The sequence below is a fragment of the Neopsephotus bourkii genome, unplaced genomic scaffold (assembly GCF_033783945.1).
Source record: "Neopsephotus bourkii isolate Nb327-2 ecotype Australia unplaced genomic scaffold, CSIRO-AGI_Nbou_v1 NB_891, whole genome shotgun sequence".
Classification (NCBI taxonomy): Eukaryota; Metazoa; Chordata; class Aves; order Psittaciformes; family Psittacidae; genus Neopsephotus; species Neopsephotus bourkii.
The window spans coordinates 348,086-370,943 of record NW_026901385.1 but is presented as its reverse complement, the minus strand read 5'-3'; the positions used below and the strand labels follow the sequence as shown (position 1 = coordinate 370,943).

At 47.8% G+C, this 22,858-nt stretch overlaps 1 protein-coding gene and 1 long non-coding RNA gene across 4 annotated transcripts; one reads left to right on the top strand and one right to left on the bottom strand.

Annotated features, from left to right (window-relative positions):
- Positions 1-8,554: 8,554 nt before the first annotated feature.
- Positions 8,555-9,758, bottom strand: LOC133214478 (uncharacterized). Of its 2 annotated transcripts, none has more exons than XR_009726127.1 (3): positions 9,616-9,758; positions 8,797-8,986; positions 8,555-8,686 (listed from the first exon to the last, which is right to left on the bottom strand). It is a non-coding gene; the product is annotated as an uncharacterized LOC133214478 (long non-coding RNA). The 2 variants fall into 2 exon arrangements; XR_009726126.1 differs by having other exon boundaries at positions 8,562-8,689.
- An 11,412-nt stretch (positions 9,759-21,170) lies between these two features.
- Positions 21,171-22,561, top strand: LOC133214477 (dnaJ homolog subfamily C member 16-like). Of its 2 annotated transcripts, none has more exons than XM_061357386.1 (3): positions 21,171-21,444; positions 21,548-21,646; positions 21,944-22,561. In XM_061357386.1, the coding sequence occupies exons 1-3, from the start codon at positions 21,371-21,373 to the stop codon at positions 22,116-22,118; spliced, it is 348 nt and encodes a 115-aa protein (XP_061213370.1). In that variant the 5' UTR covers positions 21,171-21,370; the 3' UTR covers positions 22,119-22,561. The 2 variants fall into 2 exon arrangements, with proteins under 2 accessions (XP_061213370.1, XP_061213371.1); XM_061357387.1 differs by having other exon boundaries at positions 21,173-21,444; positions 21,947-22,561.
- The last annotated feature ends 297 nt before the right edge of the window (positions 22,562-22,858 follow it).

Genomic DNA, 22,858 nt, shown 5'->3' with positions numbered 1-22,858 from the left:
TTCCAGTGGCTGCAGGTCACATGGTCCGTATCCATGCTGGTAAATCCATACTTGTTTCCGAGCCTCTGGTCTTGCAGTCCCTCTTTCCCTCCCAGTCCTGCATAGAGATAGGGCCCAGAGAGTACATTATCATTCCTTATGCCTCAACTTCAGGAGGGAACCCAAATACCTGAGCTGGGAAGCCACCAGGATCCTTACCTGGACAAGCAGGGTCCAACCCAAGCTGTGCTGCCAAGCACATCCTTTCCTTATCCGATGGTAATCTTTTGTTACATCCTGTATCTGCAACCACCGATACTGGATCAGATTCTTTACCATAGGCTGCACTTCTCTTCTTGCACAGTTCATGCAGTTGGTTTTACTTACCCAGATGAGTTTGCTGAATGGTTTTGGCTCTATGTTCAAGGTATTTAGGGGGTGATTTTTTGCTTTCTCCTCACCTTGTACCAATTATTTTGAAGTAAAGGCTCCTCTACCGCTCTATGTTTGCATTAAGGCAGTCACTCTGTGGATTACGATTTCCCTCTCAGCAGTGCACCCAGGCAGTTGCATGTGCCTTCCCTGTGAGATCAACCATAAGCGCAGCTACAACTAAAGGAGTTTCTTGGCTGCAAATCAGTTGTCAAAATATTAAATTTGACTTTTGGGAAGGACTGTTGTTTAATCCCAGCCATGTTCATCAGTGTGGTTGCAATAGCAGATGATGGGCAGGAGTTGCTCTCCTTGAGCAGTTGGTCAGAGAAAGGTAATTCTAGCAGTTGAATGCACGCAAGTGGCACATGATGGAGCCACTGTTTGAATGCAGGACTGATGCTAAGAAGCGTGGATACAACAAAAACAGTCGGGTCCATTCTATTTAATGAACTGAATTAAGCCTCCATTTCCTACCCCTTTAGTGCCCACTGAAATCTAAGCAGGTTCACCCATTATTATTAGAAGTGGACATAGGTTCATGTGACTAGAGAAAAATATATCTCCAGTGTGCCAGACTGATGAAACAGAAATAAAACCCACATTAATTTAATTGTGTCTCCTGCAGAAACCAAGTGCCTCAGTTGCATAAGGAAAAGCATGTTTACAGGTGAATGTTCCATTCTCTCGCCTTTCTTTGTCAGTTACTAAAGCATATTTTCAAAGTCGGGTTTACAAGATCAGTTTCTTGGAAGATGGCTCATCCTTGGCTCTCATGGGTTTAGTTTATTCTCTGCAAAACTTCATTTTTGTTTTAATTCATGCTTATATCACTTACGGACCTAAAGCTTTTGTTTTCCTTTCAGTGTAATCATATAGATATACATATAGACACACACATATTTATCTCAGAGAATACCCTTGTAACTTCACTCGAACAAGGATAACTGCGCTTATGGCCAGAAAATCCTGCCCTTGGACCCTGGACAGTGGAGGGTGAGCTTATTTTATGATCTGCTTTTGTTATTTCATTCTGTTATCAGTCCCCATGCAATAACAAGGTAATGATTGCAGCAGGTGTCTCAGCTGATAGAAATACGGGTTTGTGAGTATCATGGGAACTGGTCTGCATTTCATTCACTGGCAGCTTCTCCACCGCTGGTGATTCTGCACTGCCGTTCATAAACACAAACCAATTCTTTTGCAGCAGAGGGAGCGGATTGCCAAAGAGATACCAGTACAATAAAATAACATCTTCATTTTCAAACCAAACCTTTCCCGCACGATCCTTCCAAACAGTGCCAGCACGATGCAGTCATCTGGGGAAAGATGGCGGTAAACAGGAGGTTGAAAAGCAGTGTGGAAGTCAGGATGGTTTTGATCAAGACATTTGGAATGCCAACCGATAGGCAAAGAAAAGAACAGGGCAAACGCAGTGTTGGTCCTGTAATAATTATTATAACAGAATGTGAGTTTTGCTCAAGAGCCCTCCCTGGACTGATCTTCCATGTGCGTTTTCATTCCTTTTTTAAACTCCCGTAAATACTTGCCACTGGTTGCTGCATGTGACAAGGAGGTCCACAGCTTGGCTTTCTGGGCTGAGAGCGCACGCTGCCGGCTCATGTTCAGTTTCTCATCAACCAGCACCCCCACGTCCTTCTCTGCAGGGCCGCTCTGAATCACTTTTCCACCCAGCCTGTAGCTGTGCCAGGGATTGCCCTAACCCAGGTGTAGGACCTTGCACTTGGCTTTGTTGAACGTCATAAACTTCACCGTCCATCTCTCAAGCATGTCAAGGCTCCTCTGGATCCCATCCCTTCCCTCCTGTGTACCAACCGAACCACAGAGGCTGGTGGAAGCAGAAAAGATGCTGATCTGGTCAAATGCTATCTGTCTCACCATAACTGGACTGAAAGCAGCAAAACCCGACCTGCATCACCAGTTCAAGTGTCTGGTAGTGAAAATATCCCAGACAGAGGTGCACACTGAATTTGAATTCCAGATGCCTGAAAAAACAAGATAAACCCCTAGAAAGATCTAAGCCTATATAGATTTCACTATTGTTTATCAGAACCCATGCCAGTCACACAAAATATTTAATGTAAATACTCTGCATGCAATTAGTTTTATAGCTCTTTTATTGCTTATAAACCGAATTACGTCATTACTGGTACTTTCTTTGACCGTTATTGTAGTTAAAATATTACTCAAAGACAATCACACCTTTGTGTGTTTAGTGTTTCCTGAGAACCTTTGCTGCATCCTTGCATTTCTGTGATAAGTAGGAATGAGAGCATAACCAGAGATGAGACCAACACCATCTAAACTGCTTGCACACAGTTTGCATTTTTCCTAGCGTGTTTCAATGTCATAAGCATAATGGCATTGAAATTTTATTTCCTCAGCAAAACTTCATTTTAAGTCAGTAAAAACTCTTCTTTAGTGACGCGGGCAGCAAAGCGTGATTTATGGTTAAATCATGGGTCCTTCTGATTCACCAACCTTCATCATGATAATGACTAAACTCTGCCAACTCTTCCCCCGGCAGCACTGACAGACAGGGAATCTTGTTAGGCTTTAAGGAGTTTAGCACCATGGGGAAGATGCCAGTGACCCTGGCAGACTGGGAGACAGACAGCATGAAGCAGCATGGAAATCTCATACAGATTCTTTGTAGGATCTGTTCACAGCACTCCTACAAGATTTCTTGCCTTATTCTGCCCTTTGCTGTCTCGATACCTGTTGTGCGTGCTCTTACTACATACAGCAATATAGGAATATGGCACATGTATTCCTCAAGGCTAGGGAGGCACAAAGAACATTAACTTAATCACAAGCATTACAGCCACAAACTTAACTACAGTCATTATTTTAAGACCACAGCTTCAAGATCACATCTGTCTTTCACTCATGGGCTCGTGGTATGAGGAATTACTAGGGAAGTATTTACTCAGAAAAGCTTCCATGTTTCCCAGGGGCCAGCACCAATGGGCAATGTTATACTGGACCCCTTTACCATCCCTTTAGTAGTTTCTTGCAGATTTTCACCATTTGCAGTACATGTTGCCCATGACACAAAACCCCTCTATCAAATCCTTCCACATAAAATGAGCAAAGAATAAAATACAAGCATGGACAGTTAGAATATTTCTCACACTGATTGATTGTTCTACTCTCGTCTGAGTTTACGTATGAGGAAGTCTTTTTATGACTGCTTTATTGCTGCTTGCTCATCATAGGAATTTACTTGATGTGTTTATCTAGCAACAGTTTCATAGCTTTGCTTGCATCTTCCTGGAAAAATACTATGATACAGTGAAAAGAAGTAGAGCGGAGTGACAGTGAAGGAGGGAAGTATTCCTTTGTCTCTGTTCACAAATATGAAGGACTTTTAGCTCAAGGCACAGCCTGCAGTCCAAATTTCCAACGGTTAAAATGGCAGGTTAGCCAGGGAAAAGTTTTTGGCTGAAGAAGCAAGAGTGGCTGCTTTTCTTTGGCAATGTGCATTCAGAGTAGGTATCAGCTTGTTCTGATTTCAGCCGGTGTGGACTTACTTTTCTTCCTAGGAGCTGGCATAGTGCTGTATTTTGGCTTTAGTCTGAGAATAATGTTAATAATACGCTGATGTGTCAGTTGTTGGTCAGTAGCAATTACCCTGATCTAGGACTTTTCAGCCTCTCGTGCTCTGCCAGTGAGGAGGAGCACAAGAAGCTGGGAGGATGCAGAGACAGGAGACCTGGCCCAAACCAGCCAAAGGGGTATTTCATACCACAGCACGGCACCCTGGGACAGAAACCGGGGGGAGCTTATGTTGAACAACAGATTAGGGTGATCTTCTGGAATACTTGCTCAGCACTCGTTACTTTTGCCAGGTTTCAGGCCAAGCAGTCCTGCTGAAATCCAGTCTGTTACGCTGATCTACAAAGTTCCCAGCCAGGGCTCTCAGCCATCTTTAAGCTTCCACCTAGGTAGGGATATGCAGTACTTCTCATGCCCAGACTCTTCTACCACAAAGGTTGTTAATGAGTGTCTCCTATGGCTCAGGACACAGAGTGGAGCTGTCTAGGGAAGCAGGATGTTTGCACAGGTACCTGCTCACTGGGTATTGGCAGTGCTTTGTACACATACATCAGCAAACAGCCAAAGTTTGCTTGCCCTCAAACTCACTGAGGTGAGGCCATGGGAGGAAAAATAGGCTAAAAAACTTGCTAATCTTACCTGAGGATGCCAGAGGAAACCTTCTTGCATTCTACAGCTGAAAAGTGGTAACAAGAAATAGGACAAGAAGAAATGAGCAGGGGAGGTTTAAATTGCATACTTCTTCACCAAGTGTTGTCAAACGCTTCAACAGGCTGCCCAGGGAAGTGGTGGAGTCACCATCCCTGGAGGTGTTTCAAAGACATATAGATGGGGCACTTGGGGACGTGGTTTAGTGGTGGACTTGGCAGTGCTGGTTTAATGGTTGGACTGCATGATTTTAAAGGTCTTTTCTAATCTAAATAATTCTATGATTTAGGATGGTTCTAGCCTCAAAAGGTCCTCACTTGGAGTATTGTGTGCAGTTCTGGTGTCCTCAACATAAAAAGGACATAGATCTGTTGGAACAAGTCCAGAGGAGGGCCACGAGAATGATCAGGGGACTGGAGCACCTCCCATATGAAGATAGAGAAAGTTGGGGCTGTTCAGCCTGGAGAAGAGAAAGATGCATGGAGACCTCATAGCAGCCTTCCAGTATCTGAAGGGGCCTATAGGGATGCTGAGGACGGACTCTTCATTAGGGGCTGCAGTGATAGGACAAGGGGTGATGGGTTAAAACTTAAACAGGGGAAGTTTAGATTGGATATAAGGAGGAAATTCTTTCCTGTTAGGGTTCTGAGGCACTGGAATGGGTTGCCCAGGGAGGTTGTGAATGCTCCATCCCTGGCAGTGTTCAAGGCCAGGTGGACGAGGCCTTGGGTGATATGGTTTAGAGCGAGGTGTCCCTGTCCATGGCAGGGGGGGGTTGGAACCTGATGATCTTAAGGTCCTTTCCAACCCTAACTGTTCTATGATTCTAATTAGGTGAAATAAATGAGTTGAGCCAGCAGCTTACTTCTTCTGGGCAAAAGGTTGTGACTAGCTGAAGACTTTGTCTTCTTTCTTGTCAACAAAGGCAATGAAAACCAGAGGATATTTCTTTCAGACCTACCTTGGTTTTCCTTCACTCACTCTCTCATGTGTGTGTTTAGTATACGGGCCAAGAAGGAGATGCTGATGAGTGCAGGGTCACGGAGGAGACAGCAGCTGTGTGGAGGAACACTTAACACTTGCCATGGGGGTTACTTCTTAGGGCATGGGGGTTACTTCTTAGGGCAAAGAAATCTTTTCCTAAAGCAAGAAAATCCTACTAGTCAATACACAACTCTATGGGCCAGTACGTGAGTTAGTACACAGTACTAATACTTGTACAGAGTCTTAGCAGTTCTGCAATTCAGCTTAGGGTTTCTGCACAAGCATGAAGCCTGCAGGATAGTTCTCAGATTGTGTGCAGGTGACAGTGGGTCAGCAGAGGAGCCGGTAACCCGGCCTGAGGAAGCATTTGCTCTGCTCCGAGCACGCCATGCCCACAGCTCCGGTTCCAGAGACTGCTGCCGAGCACCATTCTCAAAGTCTGCTTTCTCCAGTGGGCTTTTTACAGCCTACAACAAACATGAACTCCACTCCTGCCAAGTGTTTCCTGGCTTTCTTGGTTTGTTTATTTGATTGTGTGCACCCCTTCCCCTCCCCAGAGACATAACACTCATTCTGTATAATCCCCAATTGCTAAAATATCACATTGCTTTTCTGACAAATGAGACAGGAATTAATACACCTAAGATTGTTTTCAAACATCAGTTCCGGATACAGGCATCTAGCTGCTGAGAGAAGGGCTTAGCTTGATAGCACTGACAGTCTTCGCAGAAGCTGGTTGCTAAGTTCAAGGCAACATTTATATACGAGAGACAACAATTAAACAGATACAGTTTTTAATTGGAAATAATTTAAAAGCTATGATGTAGTTTTATATTACTATAACCCATACAAGGACCACAAATTGTTTTAAGTTCAGGACAATATTGACAACCTATCTTTTGTTCCAGTGAAGACCCACTTATCTTATTAGCTCTTTTCTAGAAGAGCAAGTAGGCAAGCACACTGTCCCTCACCCTAACGTAAAACACCACAAACCCCAGGACAAACATAATAAAAATACCACACAAATTATTACCAGCTTTATTTCATATTCAGCATATAAACACGGGAAGATTCCAGCAGAGCAGTCTGGAATTGCTGCCTGCTAAACAGAGCTGAGTGAACTTGACTGTCTGCCAAAAGAAGGGGCTTCCATGCTGCTATGTAGAAAGTGTTCCTGTCCTCCTGTACATCCATTTCCTAGATTTCCAACAATTGTAACAAGGAACAGACTGGGAACTTTCTGGCTATGGAAATGTTGCTAAACACCAATAACTTGTCCCCACATTACTTGCTTTCTTAGAAACATACACAATTGCAGCCCTACAGGTAGTGAGATAGTTATCCAACACACTTGACAGCATTGGCTGGAAAAGGTATCTTGATGCTGCTGGGTGTTATGTGTAGGGATGGCCAAATCACAGGCAGATTTAGCTATTAAAAGGCTGCAGGACACCACTCAGTTTCAGCCATCATGCGCCAATTCAGACAGAAGAGTGGAAAATGAAACTGTGCTAGGACATTTTTGTTCCAGTGTGACACAAGGCGCGCCGAACCGAAACCTCTCAGATGAGATTTACAGGCTCCTTGTTACCAGAACTGCACTGCTGGTGCCACTTGGTCTAACTACTTCAGGACTGCCATTGCTATGTCTACATGAGCTAGTAGCTCCAGTCTGACTGTAGTGGAGATGGAGACCAAATACTGATTTGTGTAAGTCCGTGATTTGCAGTAGGAATGCACAAACTTCCCAGCTTGACACATGCTCTTTGAACGGTTTCATCTTTGCTCAGAAGCAACCAGCGCAGGCAGCATTGGCGCAGATTTCACATAAATCAGGATCTTGGACAGCCAGGTCTGTTAGAGAGAAAAGAGGGGGTTTCAGTGAAATGGCAAGAGACTTTCTTGGTGAGCAGAGCCACACAGCACGGCATTTGAAGACTCTTCTCTGTAGGCTTAAACTATAGGTTTAACTAGCAAGAGTGTGCATAGCTTTAAAGTAAAATAGTAAAATATAGCAAACTGTTCTGACTTGCTGACATGCAGGGAGTAAGCAATGTCCCGCTTACGGGGGAAGGAACATCACAGGACTGAAAACAGCTAAGGAGGCAGTAAATAAGACCAAGGATGCTAACCTTCAAGACAGCAGAGACTGGAACAGAAGAAAGAATAAACCACTTTCTAACTAACTCAGCACTAGGGCCTTTCAGCACTAGGATCATTCAGTAAATACAGTGAGGTAGACAAACAGCAACCTCCAGAGACTCCCACTCAGCAAGAAAGCCCATGCGTAATTTGGATGCAAATATTATAAGTAACTTCTGGGACTCTCATGAATATGTAAATAGTTTCATAGAAAGCCTGTAAATATGCATGAGTATACTAAATACATAGCCACTGCTGGCAAGCAGTGCGGGCGCTCACCTTTGCAAAACTGTGTGCGCACCCAGTGCTGCAATAAAGAATGCCTGCTTTCTAAAACTCCACATCAAGTCTTAGGGAGTTTCTTTGACCGCCTTTTGCAGTAACTTTTCCATCAGTGTTTTATGAGTTTTAATTTTCTAGGAAGTTGTTACTGGTTGAAGTAAAATCAGTTCTTGCAAAAACCTGGCCTGAAGAATGAGCTCAAACCTGAATTCCTTGGGAAAACAATGGGAATGTGGAGGCAAGAATAATTGGGAGGGTGATTGGGATGTACATGACAGACGTTGCCAAAGAGTGATCCACCTCATTTGGATGTCACACCTCTTTTAGGCTACCTGGAAAAACACCTTCTACACTGATTAGAGAGAGCAATGAGACCCATTCGGAACTTGCAGTTTGCTAGAACTGAGTGATACAACCCTGATTTTCCTGTAAGCCAGAGGATAGAGCAGGCTCTCTCACTTGAGTCGTGCAAGTTAGCATGCAGCCACCTGGAGGAAGCTTTTGCCTGGTTACAGCAGCCTGATCTGTGCAGGCTACAGCTCAGCTCAGCACATCAGGAACTGTACTGCAGGGTGCTCACAGCCAGTGTTGGCCATCAGCCGTAGGAGGGATAGAAAGGCAGCACGGACTCTCTCCTCTGCTTCAGAAGTGACAGGGCAAGAATCAGGTTTCCTTCCCTGCTGCTACTCGAATGTTTAAAGTTGAAATCGTGACAAAAATGGCAGCTATGCAATATGAGGTACGTACTCAGCCTCTCAAAAATCATGGATGCGTCTTCTCTTTTGCACACAGACTGGAATTCCTCAGGGAGATCTTTTTCATCACATGGAGAGTAGCTAGCCATTGAAAGCACAAAGCGAGGGTTAATGTGTCTGTTCTCATCCATAAGCCCCTTCAGCTTCTTCACAGACTCAAGGGAGAATTTCAAGTCTCCATCCTATGTAGACAGAACCAGAAAAAAAAAGGCATCAGGAAGTCAGCCTTAGGCAAATCTAGACCATTTCAACAATGAGCTCTCCCGAAAACTAGCCTATAGGAAGACGACAGTGTTGAAACCAAGTCTGTATAAAATCAGTGTTAACTGAAAGCAAAATAATCAGCTCTTCAAGGCAAAGACCTTTCAGAGCAGCAGTGAGATCTGGCTGGCCAGTCAGGATCTGCATTACGTGGATGGTGGCAGACTTAGTGCGTTTCTTGCTCCCAAGAGAGACACCTTAAAACCTGGGATTGAAAGATACAGGCTGGTAATCTTCAGCTAGAAAAGATGGCTTGGCAATACATGGTAGAGACTTATGAATTCATGAGCTGAATGGAGGTAAATGGGAGTTTAATTTGTTCACTCTTTCTTCTAATACACCAGTGGAGAAATTCAAGCATTGGCTGGCATGTGGCAAGATCTCACCAAGCAAAAAGAGCTATTCCTTCCTATTGCACATTGTTAAGAGCTGAAATCACCCACCCCAAGGTACTGTGTCAAGTTTTCTTCGATTTAAAACCGCCCACATGATTAATGGAACACAAATTATTGGCAACATAAATATGACACTTCTGACTCAAAGCTCATACCAAAAGCTTCAGGAGGCTGGGACAGTATTCTGGGAAGTATTACTCCATGTTTTATATTGCTAGACCCTCTGCATCTCTTAATGATCATTCCCTCAGTTTCAAGGGGATCTCACTGCTGAGGTTACAAACTTAAACTGCAGGTGTTGCAACTGTGAAGCTTGGTGCTTAAAGTCTGTGTATTCCCGCAGGTGCCCCAGTTTGGCCCAGAAGAGAAATAAGCATTTTCAAATTTACCTTTAGCATGTGTTTTAAGCTGGTTTCATGAACAAGCAGTCAGTAGTCAGTAGGATGATAAGTAACACCTACTCATTCAAAGAAATAAAGTGAAATGGCTTTGATACAGCCTGAGGCCAAATATGGCCACTTGTTTCAGGCTCACGAGCCCAGTGTTGAACAGTGTGAGATTGATGGGCGTGGGTTTACTCAGGTTAATTTATGGGTCATGGTTGCCGACAAAATATTAGCTTTTTCTGTATAAATACAGTTCTAGATTCAGCCATTCGTCACAGACCTCGAAAGCATAAAACCGAGAACTATAAAAGGATGGATTTGCACAGGTTCACTTTCAGAGAAACCAGAAAGTAGAAATGAACCCTGAGACACGTATGTCCTGGTGACAAAAACATCCAACAAGTGAACAACAAAACCACTAAAACAATCCACCTCCTCAGGCAACAAAGATGCTGGGGAGGGACTCTTCATTAGGGACTGTAGGGATAGGACAAGGGGCAATGGGTTCAAACTGAAACAGGGGAAGTTTAGATTGGATATAAGGAGGAAATTCTTTCCTCTTAGGGTGGTGAGGCACTGGAATGGGTTGCCCAGGGAGGTTGTGAATGCTCCATCCCTGACAGCGTACAAGGCCAGGTTGGATGAGGCCTTGAGTGACATGGGTCAGAGTGAGGTGTCCGTGCCCACGGCAGGGGGATTGGAACTTGATGATCTTAAGGTCCTTTCCAACCCTAACTATTCTATGATTCTATGATTCAAGAAAGCTCAACAGGAGCAGCATCTTCCCTCCAAGGTGAACATGCACCCTGTGTTGCTGAACTAAGAGACTTTATCACAGAAATAGCACAGCCCAGAACAATCCACCTCTCTAGCTTTTACTTCATACCTAGTAAACCATCTTCCTCCGATTTCCACCATATCAATTCAAGATCTATGATGGAACATGTCAAGATAGTGAATCCCAGTCTTCAAAATCATTATATGAAGTCAAATGAAATTCTGCTTTGCAAAACATTTGGTTAGATGCACAGGAGCATAAGCCAACCTTGTTCACTAATTACTACTTGTCAGACCTTCTGCGACCACGATTAGTCTAAGTGAAAGGACACACACGCAGTGTACACTGCATACATCTGTGGGAAAAAATACAGATTTAATGATTAAGGAGACAAAAATCCAAACTACAAAGCGGATCTAAAACTACAGAGCTGCATTTTCTACACTTTTACCCAACAGCTATTATCATTTGGTTATTTTTTATGCTTCCAGTGGAAAACCAATTTTTTTCATTAAGTAGGAAGCTCTCTGTTCCCCCAGAAACACTCTAATGTTACACAGTCATTTGGAAGAAAGTAATAGCTTAAACCTACTATTTCTGGATATCTCTGTCATCCAAAGGAGAAAAACCTGGTATTTCAAGGCACAAAAGTAGGACTTTATACCAGGAAACCTACTGCACACATGCAGAGTCAATAACTGCTTAAGACATATTAATTCTTTGGGTACTCTGAGGAAGTTATTTTACATTTCAATCCAAGACACTCCCAGGTACAGACAAGAGTACTGACTTGCTTGACTGCCTCCAAGTTACACAAAAGTGCTGTGTATCTTGGAAAGTTTTATATAGCCTTCTCTAATACCTCACCTGCCTATTAGTAGTTCATTGGGTTCAGCTAAGCAGTTCTTTCACCTATTCGAATGATATTTGTGTAGGCTTCATCTCATAAGCTGATCATTTTCATAAAGAACTTCCTGCCTACAAGCAGGCAAGACAAGACAATTTCTTTTGTCACATCTTGTTTACACCATTCTGTAAAGCTAGAGCTGTTCCCAGTCTAGCAGCTTCACAACACACGGGTTATGTTCAAGAGAAACACAGTGCCTCAGTCTGCAAGGGATTTCAAAGCAGGGATAAGGCTGGTGAAGTTAAACTGCACCATGTTAGTAATGCCCAAAGCACTTCATAGAAAGAAAAACAGAACTACAGCCAGATTAAGTTGGATATCAAGCCAGAGCAAAGCAAAACTTCAGGGTTATTACTTAAGATTGCTGCTGCAACCGCAACACCTCCCATGGTATCAGCACTTCATTGAACCTGCAACAGCAACAAACTAAAGAGCAGAAAACTCACCTGAACGTAGACTGCCTGAGAGCTGTGCACCAGTGAAAGGACTGCAAGGACTGTAAAGGAAAGAAAGCCTTTCATAGTGCTTGCAAAGTACAGCCTTTCCGAATCTGAATGTACCGTAATAGATATTTGAATATCTTTGCTCTTTGCCTTCTTTTTCTGTCTCTCAGACTACCTCCTTTCTTCAAGCACTCTCACAGCCTCGTAGTCAGAGCTCTGTGTTTCCAGTGCAAAGCTGAAGCTTTATAAAGAATTCACATAGCAATTCCTGGGTAATCCATTAAACCAAACTCTTTATTGACATATGATAAACCCTCAGCAGACTATCAGTTATCTACTCCTGAGCAGAGCAGGACATTCACACCCAAGCAGATCCGGGGGTTCTGACTCTCTCCCTCTTTGAGACACTGGCCATGACACAGGCAAGCCAAAGGTGCCAGCCTACACTAAGAAAAACCACAGAGCTTGATCTAATGCAGCACCTGAAACTCAGTCTTTCTCTGAGGGATGCGCTCAGGTTTCTGAGCACGGGCTGCAGAGCTGTGGAAAAGAGAAATTCTGCAGGAGATCAAAACCCCCAGAAGCCTTGCACTGCTCGCTGGCCAGTCAGTGCCCTCTTGTGGGGATTCCAGGCACTAAGAAAGTAGCAATGGCCAAGGAAGATAAACACAGGTTGTGCCTGCGTATGACCAGCTCTAAAATGTCACCTTGCTTGTGCTTTTTGCTACAACACATTAAAATGGCCATATTAAAAGGCCCAGGGACTGTCCTTAAGGAGGCTGCAATGAATTGCGTTACCCCTCTCTGGGGAGCTCTCTCAGTCTCCCCAGAGCCCAGCTTCAACAGTGAAAACTTCCAATCCCTGCTCCCATGCCTGAGGTTCCAGGACACAAACCTGGTGCCGGGCATCACCTGCAAATGGCGAGCTCTGGAATGGTGCCACCAACACGGCAATCCACCCTGGAACTGATCACCTAAAACTGCATCTGTGTATTGCCCTCTGCTGAGAGCTTTCGGCTCTGCTGGAGAACTGCTCTCAGAGGGCAAACATCCAGCCCCTGCTCCCACACCTGCAGCTGCCAAAGACAGAAAGCTGTTGCTGTGCGCAGCCTGCACCTAGCAAGCCCAGGAACAATCCCACCAACACAGCAGTGCACCCTTGATTAGCCACCCAAAACTGCATCTGCATTCTGCATCTGTGTCTTTTCACTTGCACTGATGAAGGTCCCCTCCTAGGGACCCGTGTGGGGATCCTGGAAGAGCTCCGGTACCAAGGCCTTGACCTGGATGTTGCAGATGGTGACGTCTGAAATGGACGCAGCTGCCCAAGAGCTGGTTCCTGCTCAAGACTGTGAGAGACAGCAAAGGGCGATTCTGACAAACTGTAGCTGGTAAAGGAGACACATTTTTGTCCTTGTGGCTGTTCAGCTGCAGGAGGCAGGAAAACCAAAGGATGCAGCAGTTCTGTGACCTTCATGTTTGGCACCTGAGGCCAACGCGCTCCGTGAGGACAACAGGGAGGTCAAGAGAACCTGCACGGCCCCACAAGTAAGCAGTGACAGAGCCGGCATAAAGCCCTCTGCTTTTCTAAGGGACTAAAACCAGGAACCTCAGGGTGCAGGGGTTTTCCTGGCAGCCAGCTGGGTTTGGGACCCCCAGGGTGCTTTGGGAGTGCAGGGAGGGGGTTTGGGGGGCAGAGGTGGTTGGAGCGGGTCCCATGAGGGGTTCTGGGGGTCCCAGCAGAGGTTTTGGGGGGTTTGGCGTTCTGGGGCTTTCAGGGTGCAGGGGTAGAGCAGGACGCTTGCTGGGGCTGAGGCTCTGGGGAGGGGAAGGGGCTCCAGGTGCAGGTGGTTTGAGGTGCCAGGGGGTTTCGAGGTGCAGCCCCCAGCAGGGGCCATGGGACAGCAGAGCAGAGCTCAGTTGAAAGGGGCCTACAGCAATCCTGCAGTGCAACTGCCTGACCAATTCAGTGCTGGCCAGAAGTTCAAGCACGGTCTCGAGGGCATAGTCCTTACTGGCATTGTCCATACGGCTCCCCAGCACTCCCAGGCCTGGCACACCAGGGAGCTTGTGCCAATGTCTGAACCCCCTCTTCCTAACCCCAAGTGTGAGCCTGCCCTGGCTCCCAGGGAGATCAGCACCGCCCTCCCCATGTCCCCTCTCCAGGAAGCTGCAGAGAGCTCTGTCCTGCAGCCTCCCCCCTGCTCCCCAGGGAGCCCCTCCTCGCCTGGCCCTGCTTCCCTCGGGACCCCGTCCTGCTCGACGCCCCTTTGGCTCTTCCCCCCTGGAGGCCATCGCTGCTCTGTCCCTCTCCCCCTCCTCCCCCCGACCCACCTGCTGCTGCCCCTCAGCCTCTCCGGCTCGCTCCTGCCCTGCTCCTCCGGTCTCGAGGGCATAGTCCTTACTGGCATTGTCCATACGGCTCCCCAGCACTCCCAGGCCTGGCACACCAGGAAGCTTGTGCCAGTGTTTGAACCCCCTCTTCCTAACCCCAAGTGTGAGCCTGCCCTGGCTCCCAGGGAGATCAGCACCGCCCTCCCCATGTCCCCTCTCCAGGAAGCTGCAGAGAGCTCTGTCCTGCAGCCTCCCCCCTGCTCCCCAGGGAGCCCCTCCTCGCCTGGCCCTGCTTCCCTCGGGACCCCGTCCTGCTCGACGCCCCTTTGGCTCTTCCCCCCTGGAGGCCATCGCTGCTCTGTCCCTCTCCCCCTCCGACCCCCGCTGCTGCTCCTCAGCCTCTCCGGCTCGCTCCTGCCCTGCTCCTCCCCTCTCCCGCCCTTGCCCACCCCCTCTTCCTGCTCCCTGTGCCCAGGGGCCGCTGTCCCAGCAGGGCCTGGCAGCAGGAGGAGCGCCCCGGGGCCCGCTGGCAGCTGCAGAGCCAGGGCAGGGGCTGCCGGCGGCCATGGTGGTGCTGGGGCTGCGGCCCAGCTCAGGGGAGGGCCGGGGCCAGCGCTGAGGCGAGCGAGCCCCTGCGGAGATGGAGACAGCCCCGCTGTGGGCACAGGCACCGGGCACCCCGACTGCCAGAGCCCCCCGAGCTGCCCCGGCCCGGCCTGCGCCCTGCAGCTGGGCCTGGGCCTGGGCCTGCCCAGGAGGAAGGGGCAGAGCCCAGAGAGGCAGAGGAAGAAGGGCCTGGGCTGAAGAGTTTCCCCGGCAGGACGGAGAGCGGGAGCTGTGGTGAGTGCCGGGCGCTTGGGGCCAGGTCCCCCTCTTCTGCCTCTCAGTGCCCCCAGGATCCCCCCTCCCTTTGCCCTTGCTGGCATTGCTCGCTCCATCTCTGCCCTGCAGCCCAGGGCCCTTTGTGCCTTCCACCTCTCTGTCCTGCTGCCCAGCCCTGGCTTTCTGCCCTCCCTCTGGATCTTGCTCCCATCTCTTATTTTGGCCTCTCTTCCCCTTTGTCCCGCCTCCTGTCTCACCACTTCAAAGCCCTTCCTTTTTTCCAAGGACATTTGAGGATAGGCTCTGGGAAATGGCAGAAAGAACCCTGCTCTTTTGTCCTTGTCTTGTGATGTTCTGTGAACTTTGCAAGCCAGGGGAAGAGTGCTTGGAAGAGCCTCTTGTTGGAGAGTAACGTGTTCCTATAGTGTGCCTGTCTTCACCTTATGGTGCAGGTTTCCTGCATGAAGCAGGATTTTGCTGACCTCTGAGCTTGCCTTGGCTTGGTAAATGTCACAGTTGTTGTCTTCACAGGGAGTGAAGCTGGAGCAAAACCAGCGGGAAATGCCACTTTCTTCCCGGATTGCTGCGTGATAAAGTCAGAGCAAGTAAAGGCACTTGCAGGTGGCTTTTCTGTGCAGTCTTTGTGAGGAGCTCTGGGTAGGGATTGATTTGCGTGCAGCAAGGCATCAGTGAGGAAAGAAAAGCAGGGCCTGTCTGAAGAGCTGGTTCAGCACAGGCAGGGTTTGAGCCTTTGCGCTGGAAGAGGTCTGTGCCACAGCTCCTAAGCACAGCAGATGAGCTGTCTGTAAGGAGAGTTGCCTTCGAAGTGAGGCTAGATTTGTTAAACTGGCTCCTCTGTTGCAGCTCTTTTGGCAGTATTGACATTATGTCCCAGCTGCGTGGCAGCGTGTTCACGCGGGACATCGAGGTCTTTTCAGGGGTACTGCTGGAGTGCAGGTGGTGAGACTGGGTGTAATAATGTTAATAACTAGATATTAATAACTTGAAAGCTAAGAGCACCTCCGGTATGAAGACGGGTTGAGAACACTGGGGCTGTGCAGCCTGGAGAAGGGAAGCTGTGTGGAGACCTCAGAGCAGGCGTCCCCACCCATGGAAGGGGGTTGGAACTGAATGATCTTAAGGTCCTTTCCAACCCAGACCATTTTGTGATTCTGTGATGTGTTTGAGAAGTAATTCCCCATGTATTTAGGTGTGTAGAGCTGGTGATTCCTCTGGCTGCGGAATTCCTGCTATTTCATCCCATCATTTGGAAGGAATGAAAAGAAAGCTTGGAGCTTGGAGGAAGGAGACCTCCTTTCCTTCTTGCCTATGGGGATGCCCAGAGCTGGTGCCAAGATTTGATCAGATGTTGCCCTCCATCCATCCCCTGCCCTGGCTGGTCGGACAGCAGCACCCTATGGTGTAGAAGGTAAGGGACATCAGTCTCAAGAGGTGCTCTCTTCTACCTGTGGTCACTTTCTGTCCCACAGCTTCTCTGTGCCCCTTCCTGAAAGCTCATTCCCAGTCTTGTTTGAGAACAGCTGCTCTACCATGGCCCTTTAGCACAAGCGGTGTTTAGGTACAGGAGGTCCGGATGGGTCTTGGCCTGCCATGACATGAACTTTTTACAGGTCTCTACGTAGCTTGGAACAAAGGGGACATGAATTCACTGACATCCATGTTAACTGACATGCATCCCATGTTCGTTGACATCCACCTCACAACTGATCCTGTGGTGATGGCAGAGCAGAGCCGCACACAGCAGCATCGCCACATCAGCAGCCAACCCAAAGGCTGGTGAGGCCACAGAGTCCCAAGTGAGGGCTTGGCGGAAAGGCCGGATTGCGCAAGGGAGCCAGTGAAGGTCAGGGACGAGAGGGAAAGGTGTAGGGAGAGGCAGAGCAGTTGAGGAGCAGGGGAGGAGGGAAACACAAGCAGAGCCAGGACGCGGTGCAAGAAGGGGGCTTTAGCCCAGGAGCCAAGCAGAGGAAGATGGTCCTAGGCAGGCAGAGCCTGCTGCTCTGGCGGATGAGCCAATCAGGGCTGAGCAGAGGGTCGCCAGCCAATCAGGGCGCGTTGAGGCAACTGGATGCGGTTTCCAAGGCAACGGGCCCCATTCTGACAGCAAACTCACTGGGTGCAAAGGGAGGCTGCAGCTGTGCCACAGTGGCATTAAGGGATCGCAGGCTCTTTGGGTTGGGTCCTGGTGCAGGCCCCATTCACAACAGCATGGTGGCCCCAGAGAGCAGCACTGGCAGCAGCGAGGCCTGGGAAGATGTGTGCCTCAAATATCGCTCATTGCTGAAGCAGCTGACGCGCAACAGCAAGCAGCACATCAACATCCTGACCATCCTGGCTGCGGAGAACATGCGCTTCACTAAGGGCATTGTGTCCCTGATCAAGGCACAGATCACCAAGGTTTTTATATGCCAGTGACTCCTACTTGTACCCGTACTGCTGGAGGGACCAGCTGGGGCAGCAGGCATGGGTGGCCTTAGGGCTAGAAGGAAGGGCGTCAGAGAGATGGAGTGCTGAGGAGCACAGGAGACAGGCAGCACGAGGTGCAGGGGTTACAGGAGGAATGTAGAAGGGACAAGGAGAGACAGCAAAGTGGGCAGGGGACTCCCAGGGTGGCAAGAGCCCTCCCTCCCTGCTTGTACTAGAAGAGGGTTTGGGACTCATCCCACCAAAAGCTCTGGGAGAGCAGCATGTCTCGCAATTGGAGCCCCATATCAGTTTCTTCTCATTACTCCAGGCTCCTGCAACCCTAAAACTGCCGCTCCTCTACCTGATGGATTCCATTATCAAGAATGTGGGAGGATACTATCTGCCTGCATTTGCTAAAAACCTACCTTTCATATTTCCTCGCGTGTTTGAACAGGTATGCACACTTTCAGATGAGTTCTGTAATCTCAGCAGCATTTGTTCCTGGGAGGACATACATGCTTTCCATTTGGGGTTTTCTTGTTCTGCTGCCCTGTCTTTAATGTTTTGCTCTTAATGGGAGGCGATGGGCATAAACTGAAAGGCAGGAAGGTCCACCTGAACTTGGGGAAGAGCTCATTTACTAAGAGGGCGACTGAGCACTGGGATGCAATGCCCAGAGCAGTTTTGTGACTCTTTCCCCGTTGCCTTCCAATATTTTTGTTACTTTTTCCCCCCCACATAAATTGGGCAAGTAAATGAGACTTTCGATAGGGAAATAGTTGAAAGAACGTTTTCAGAGAATGGTAATGTGCAATAAAATCTTCAGATAGCCTTGAAACAACAATTCCACATTCGAGCTTCTGTTCCTCAGTGCATGGGTATAGATGTATGACCTGCACTGCTTACAAATTCTGTAGAGCAAATTCAAGGTGTTAAAATGGCAAACTGTTCATGGAGTTAGAAAATAGATGAAATCTTTAGTTCAACAGAAAAGGTCAAGAAATTGTTTTGTATTAACTTAACAAGCTGTGCAATTGTTTGATTGGTTTAGGTCGATGCAGATACTAAGAAATGTTTATTTAAACTGCGCTCCACATGGAACGGTATTTTTCCTGTGAAGAAACTACTTGTACTGGATAGCAGAGTGAGCACATTAGATCCGGCTTGGCCAATTAAACCCCTGCCTGCAAACCTGGATTTATCCAGCATCATTGCGAAACGCAAGTTCCCAAAGAGATCAGTAAGTTTGTGTGCCTGCTGCATGCACCGATGGTGATACGTGTAGTTGTCATAGTTTGTCTGCTGATGTCTGACGATTTAGCGTGTTAATAAAGAAGTATGTGAGCTCTGTACACGGGCAAGAGGATTTCCTGAGCTGAGACTATTGGATAGGTTGGGGTTTTAGATTTCAAAACCCTCTTCCAGATTGTGGAACAATTACAAAGTTCTTGGGGTTTTTGCTTTTCACTTCTGTCCAAAATGCTGCCTGCCCATGATCCTTGTCTTCCATCTCTTCTTGTTGCTCACCGCAAGCCAGGCTAATTCAGTTATATTTGGTCTTATAGAAGAAGGAAGCCCAATTGTTGGAAGTAAGATCAGTTTCCTCATTAGCTCAGGCTGGTTTGATGCCACCATCAGAAGACAGTGGTTAAGCTGCATTGTCTTACATTCTTAAGTGAGAGCCTCCCTATGTTTGATAGTGAATTATACCAAAATAAAGCACCTCTAAAGTGCAGAAATATCAAAGTTAGATCAGATGCTGGGCACCTTAGTTGCCCTGAACCTGTGGAATATGTAGGAAAACTAATGCTGTCATGAGAACATGTGCCTGGGTGATGTATTTTGCAGTACTGACTTTGATTTACTGATTTTGCAGGAACGGGAAAGCACAACAGAATCTGGAATAAGCAGGCAAGATCGAGGACTGAAAAGGCGTCTTCAGGGGAAGTCAGAGGATAGAGAGGAGGAGGTGAAAGAAAAGAGAAATAAGGGAAGTATGGAGAAAAAAGAAGAGGAACATGAGACTTGTGAACACAGACCAGCAGGCAACGGAAATGAAGTAATTGACGGTGCTCTTCAGAAACAAGGCACGGCTACAGAGGATGCCAGAGGAAAATCAACCACGTTGTTCATGACACAACTGTTCAGATAAACTGAGGTGTTCTTTCTTTTGTTGTTTTGCTTGCTTCTGCTTTCTTCCAGTTTACTTCTTTCTGAAAAAAATAATAAACTGAATTGTTAGAATTCTGTAAACTGAAATACTGAAATGAAACAATGGAAAGCTGAAATGAAGAAAACCCTAAAAGAATGAATGAAAATAATGAAAGGAAACAGAATGAAAGGAAAAGCTGAAATAACATGGTGAAATAATGAAAATAAATAGTAAAATGAAAAAAGCCAGGGAAGGAGGGAGGGAAGTAGGCATGCAGGAAAGGAAGAATGGATGGAAGGAAGAGAGGAAGGAGGGAAGGTAGGAAGAAAGAAAAACGAAGGGAGGGAAGGAAGAAAGAAATAATAGAGAAAGAAAAAGGAATGAATGAATGCCTGAATGAGAGTAATACTAATTAAATGCAATATAATTAATTTAAATACAGGAATGAAATGAAATAATAAAATCATACAATAATTTGGGTTGGAAAGGACCTTAAAGCTCATTGAGTTCCAAACCCGTACCATGGGCAGCACCACCTTTAAAAGACCAGGTTGCTGCAAGCCCCATCCAACCTGGACTTTGAACACTGCCAGGGATGGGGCAGGCACAGCTCCTCTGGGCACCCTGTGCCAGGCCCTCACCACCCTCTACCTCCTGTAACAATTTGTTGCTAATGAAGTGAAATTGAACTAAATGAAATGAAATGAAGTTCTGTCTATGAACTCACATGAAATCCCGTTTCAACCTGTAACCTTGGTGAGTCTTCAGAATGCTTGTGGAGCAGAAAAAGCATCCGATGTCCAGGCAAACAACAGGCTCATGGTTATGTGACTCATGGTCAGTGCAGGGAATAGAGTGGCATGGCATAGCACAGCACAGCATAGCACAGCATAGCACGGCATAGCACAGCATAGCACAGCATAGCACAGCATTAGGGTTTCAAGGCGTGGTCTGGAGTGCAGGGGGAATGTTGGGAGGCTCTGGGGAGATTTTGGGGTGCGTGAGGCTTTTGGGGTGCAGGGGTTTTCCTGGCAGCCAGCTGGGTTTGGGACCCCCAGGGTGCTTTGGGCATGCAGGGAGGGGGTTTTGGGGGCACAGGCGGTTGGAGCGGGTCCCATGAGGTGTTCTGGGGGTTCCAGCAGAGGTTTTGGGGGGTTTGGCGTTCTGGGGCTTTCAGGGTGCAGGGGTAGAGCAGGAAGCTCGCTGGGGCTGAGGCTCTGGGGAGGGGAAGGGGCTCGAGGTGCAGGTGGTTGAGGTGCTTTTCCTGTCCTTTGAGAAATAGATATATAACACATCAAAACACCCAGGGACCTGTATTCTTGAGATGCAGGTGAAGAGCAGTGATGCTACAGTGACATCAGGTTCTGCTCTGAGTGCTGGGTACTTCAGCCTCAAGGCCGAGTGGGCATAGACATGATGCATCTGTTGGTTTTCACCACTTCCCTGTCACCTTCTTTAAAATGGATCCATTCTGATCCTCCTTTGGGGTGGGAGCAGGACAGAGCTCCAAATCTTGCTTGTCTTTAAGACCCCAGGAAAGAAGCCAAGGCTCTGGGGGAAACTGCACAGTATTACTTGGGGTAGAGAGGAACTGAAGTTCAAGCAGAAACTGCCCCTCGCAGACCTGATGGCTGTTTGCACATCTTCCCCTCAGGCGAGAAATGATGCCGCTGCTGTCCCTGCTCTTCTCTGCCCTCTTCATCCTCTTTGGCACTGTTATTGTTCAGGCTTTCAGGTGAGTGCACACCAAAAGGCCTTTGAGGATTTTAGAGTCCAGGCACGAGCAGCTCAGTCTGATCTGGTGCCTTAAACACACTCAAGATCATCTTCCTCTGCAGCGATTCCAGCGACACAAGGGACAGTCCTCCCTCAGAGAAAGAAGAAACCGCAGCAAAGACTGAGAAGAACGACGCGAACTTCGGCAAAGAGAGCAACAGGTTCCCCCCCTAACTTCTTCCCAACTGTTTTCTGCCCATGCTAGCGAGGACAGGGGTGCTCAAACTCACTTGTTAAGCAATTCCCACCACGTTTGCCCAGACGACATCCGTAGGGTAAGGGTAAAGGTCTGCCTGACTCGTTGAGGATCCAAGTCTGGATCTGCTGCCCTGCTTGAACTGGCCTTATCTACAGGGTTTATGGGGCAGCTCAGCACGAGGGGTGGGTTCATGGTTTCTCTGTCCTTGGTTCCCCGTGCTCCCTCATTCCCCTTTCACTCAGTGACTGTTTCTTTGCAGCAGGATTCCCAAAAAGGGCTTTGTGGAGGTGACGGAGCTGACGGACATCAACTACAACAGTAACTTGGTTCGCCTCAGGCCGGGTCACATGAATGTGGTCTTGATCCTGTCCAACTCAACCAAAACTGCCCTCCTTCAGAAATTTGCCCTGGAGGTCTACACGTTCACAGGGTAGGCTGGGGCCCTTGCCCAGGTTTCTGGTACTGTTTTAACACCTTGCATAAGGCCGCTCTGGTGCCATGGCAGGAGTGGTGTCAGCTCACCTGCCAGGAGGGAGCTGGGTGGTGACTGTGCTCATGAGTGGCCTCAAGCCGAGGAAAACCAGGTGGCCTTTCCAGCCTGTACTGGGCAAAGGTGACCGGACAGGTCTGGCACTGCCACCACCTTGGGCATACCCATGTTTCAATGACTGGAGAGCATGAGAGTGCCACACAGCAGGCAATTGTCAGGTGTGCAGAGCCAGGGTGGAAACGGAGCTGCAGCACCACAGCCCTGCACCTGCCCTTGGTGACAGAAGCTGTCCCTGTTACCTGTCCAGCAGGAATGTGGCCTGGCTCAGGGGGTGTGCTAATCCCTCTGCTCTGAGGGACTGGGGTGGGTCAGAGCCCGGCCCTCCCTTCCCCTCTGTGCCGCCTGTGGGTGTTACCACATGTGGTGGTGACAGCCATGTAATCAGTGTGTGTTTCTTCAGCATCCTTGACCAGTTACCTGTCTCTTCCAGAACTGCCTTTCACAGTTTATGAAGTTACCACTGTCCTTTTCTTTCCTTTTTGCCCCACATACCTCTTTCTTTTTTGTTTGTTGGTGGTGTTTTTTTAACATAAAGAGCACAACACATTGCATTATTGACTTCTCATTGGGATGAATGGCATATTGAAAGGCATTTTGAATGATTCCTGGAAAACAGAGTTTTCA

Bases quoted from the DNA above. Each gene is read 5' to 3' on its own strand.
- LOC133214477 (XM_061357386.1), top strand. From the start codon at position 21,371: ATGATGCCGCTGCTGTCCCTGCTCTTCTCTGCCCTCTTCATCCTCTTT. The intron at 21,445-21,547 runs GTGAGTGCACAC...CTTCCTCTGCAG, and splicing joins GTTATTGTTCAGGCTTTCAG to CGATTCCAGCGACACAAGGG. The intron at 21,647-21,943 runs GTTCCCCCCCTA...GTTTCTTTGCAG, and splicing joins TTCGGCAAAGAGAGCAACAG to CAGGATTCCCAAAAAGGGCT.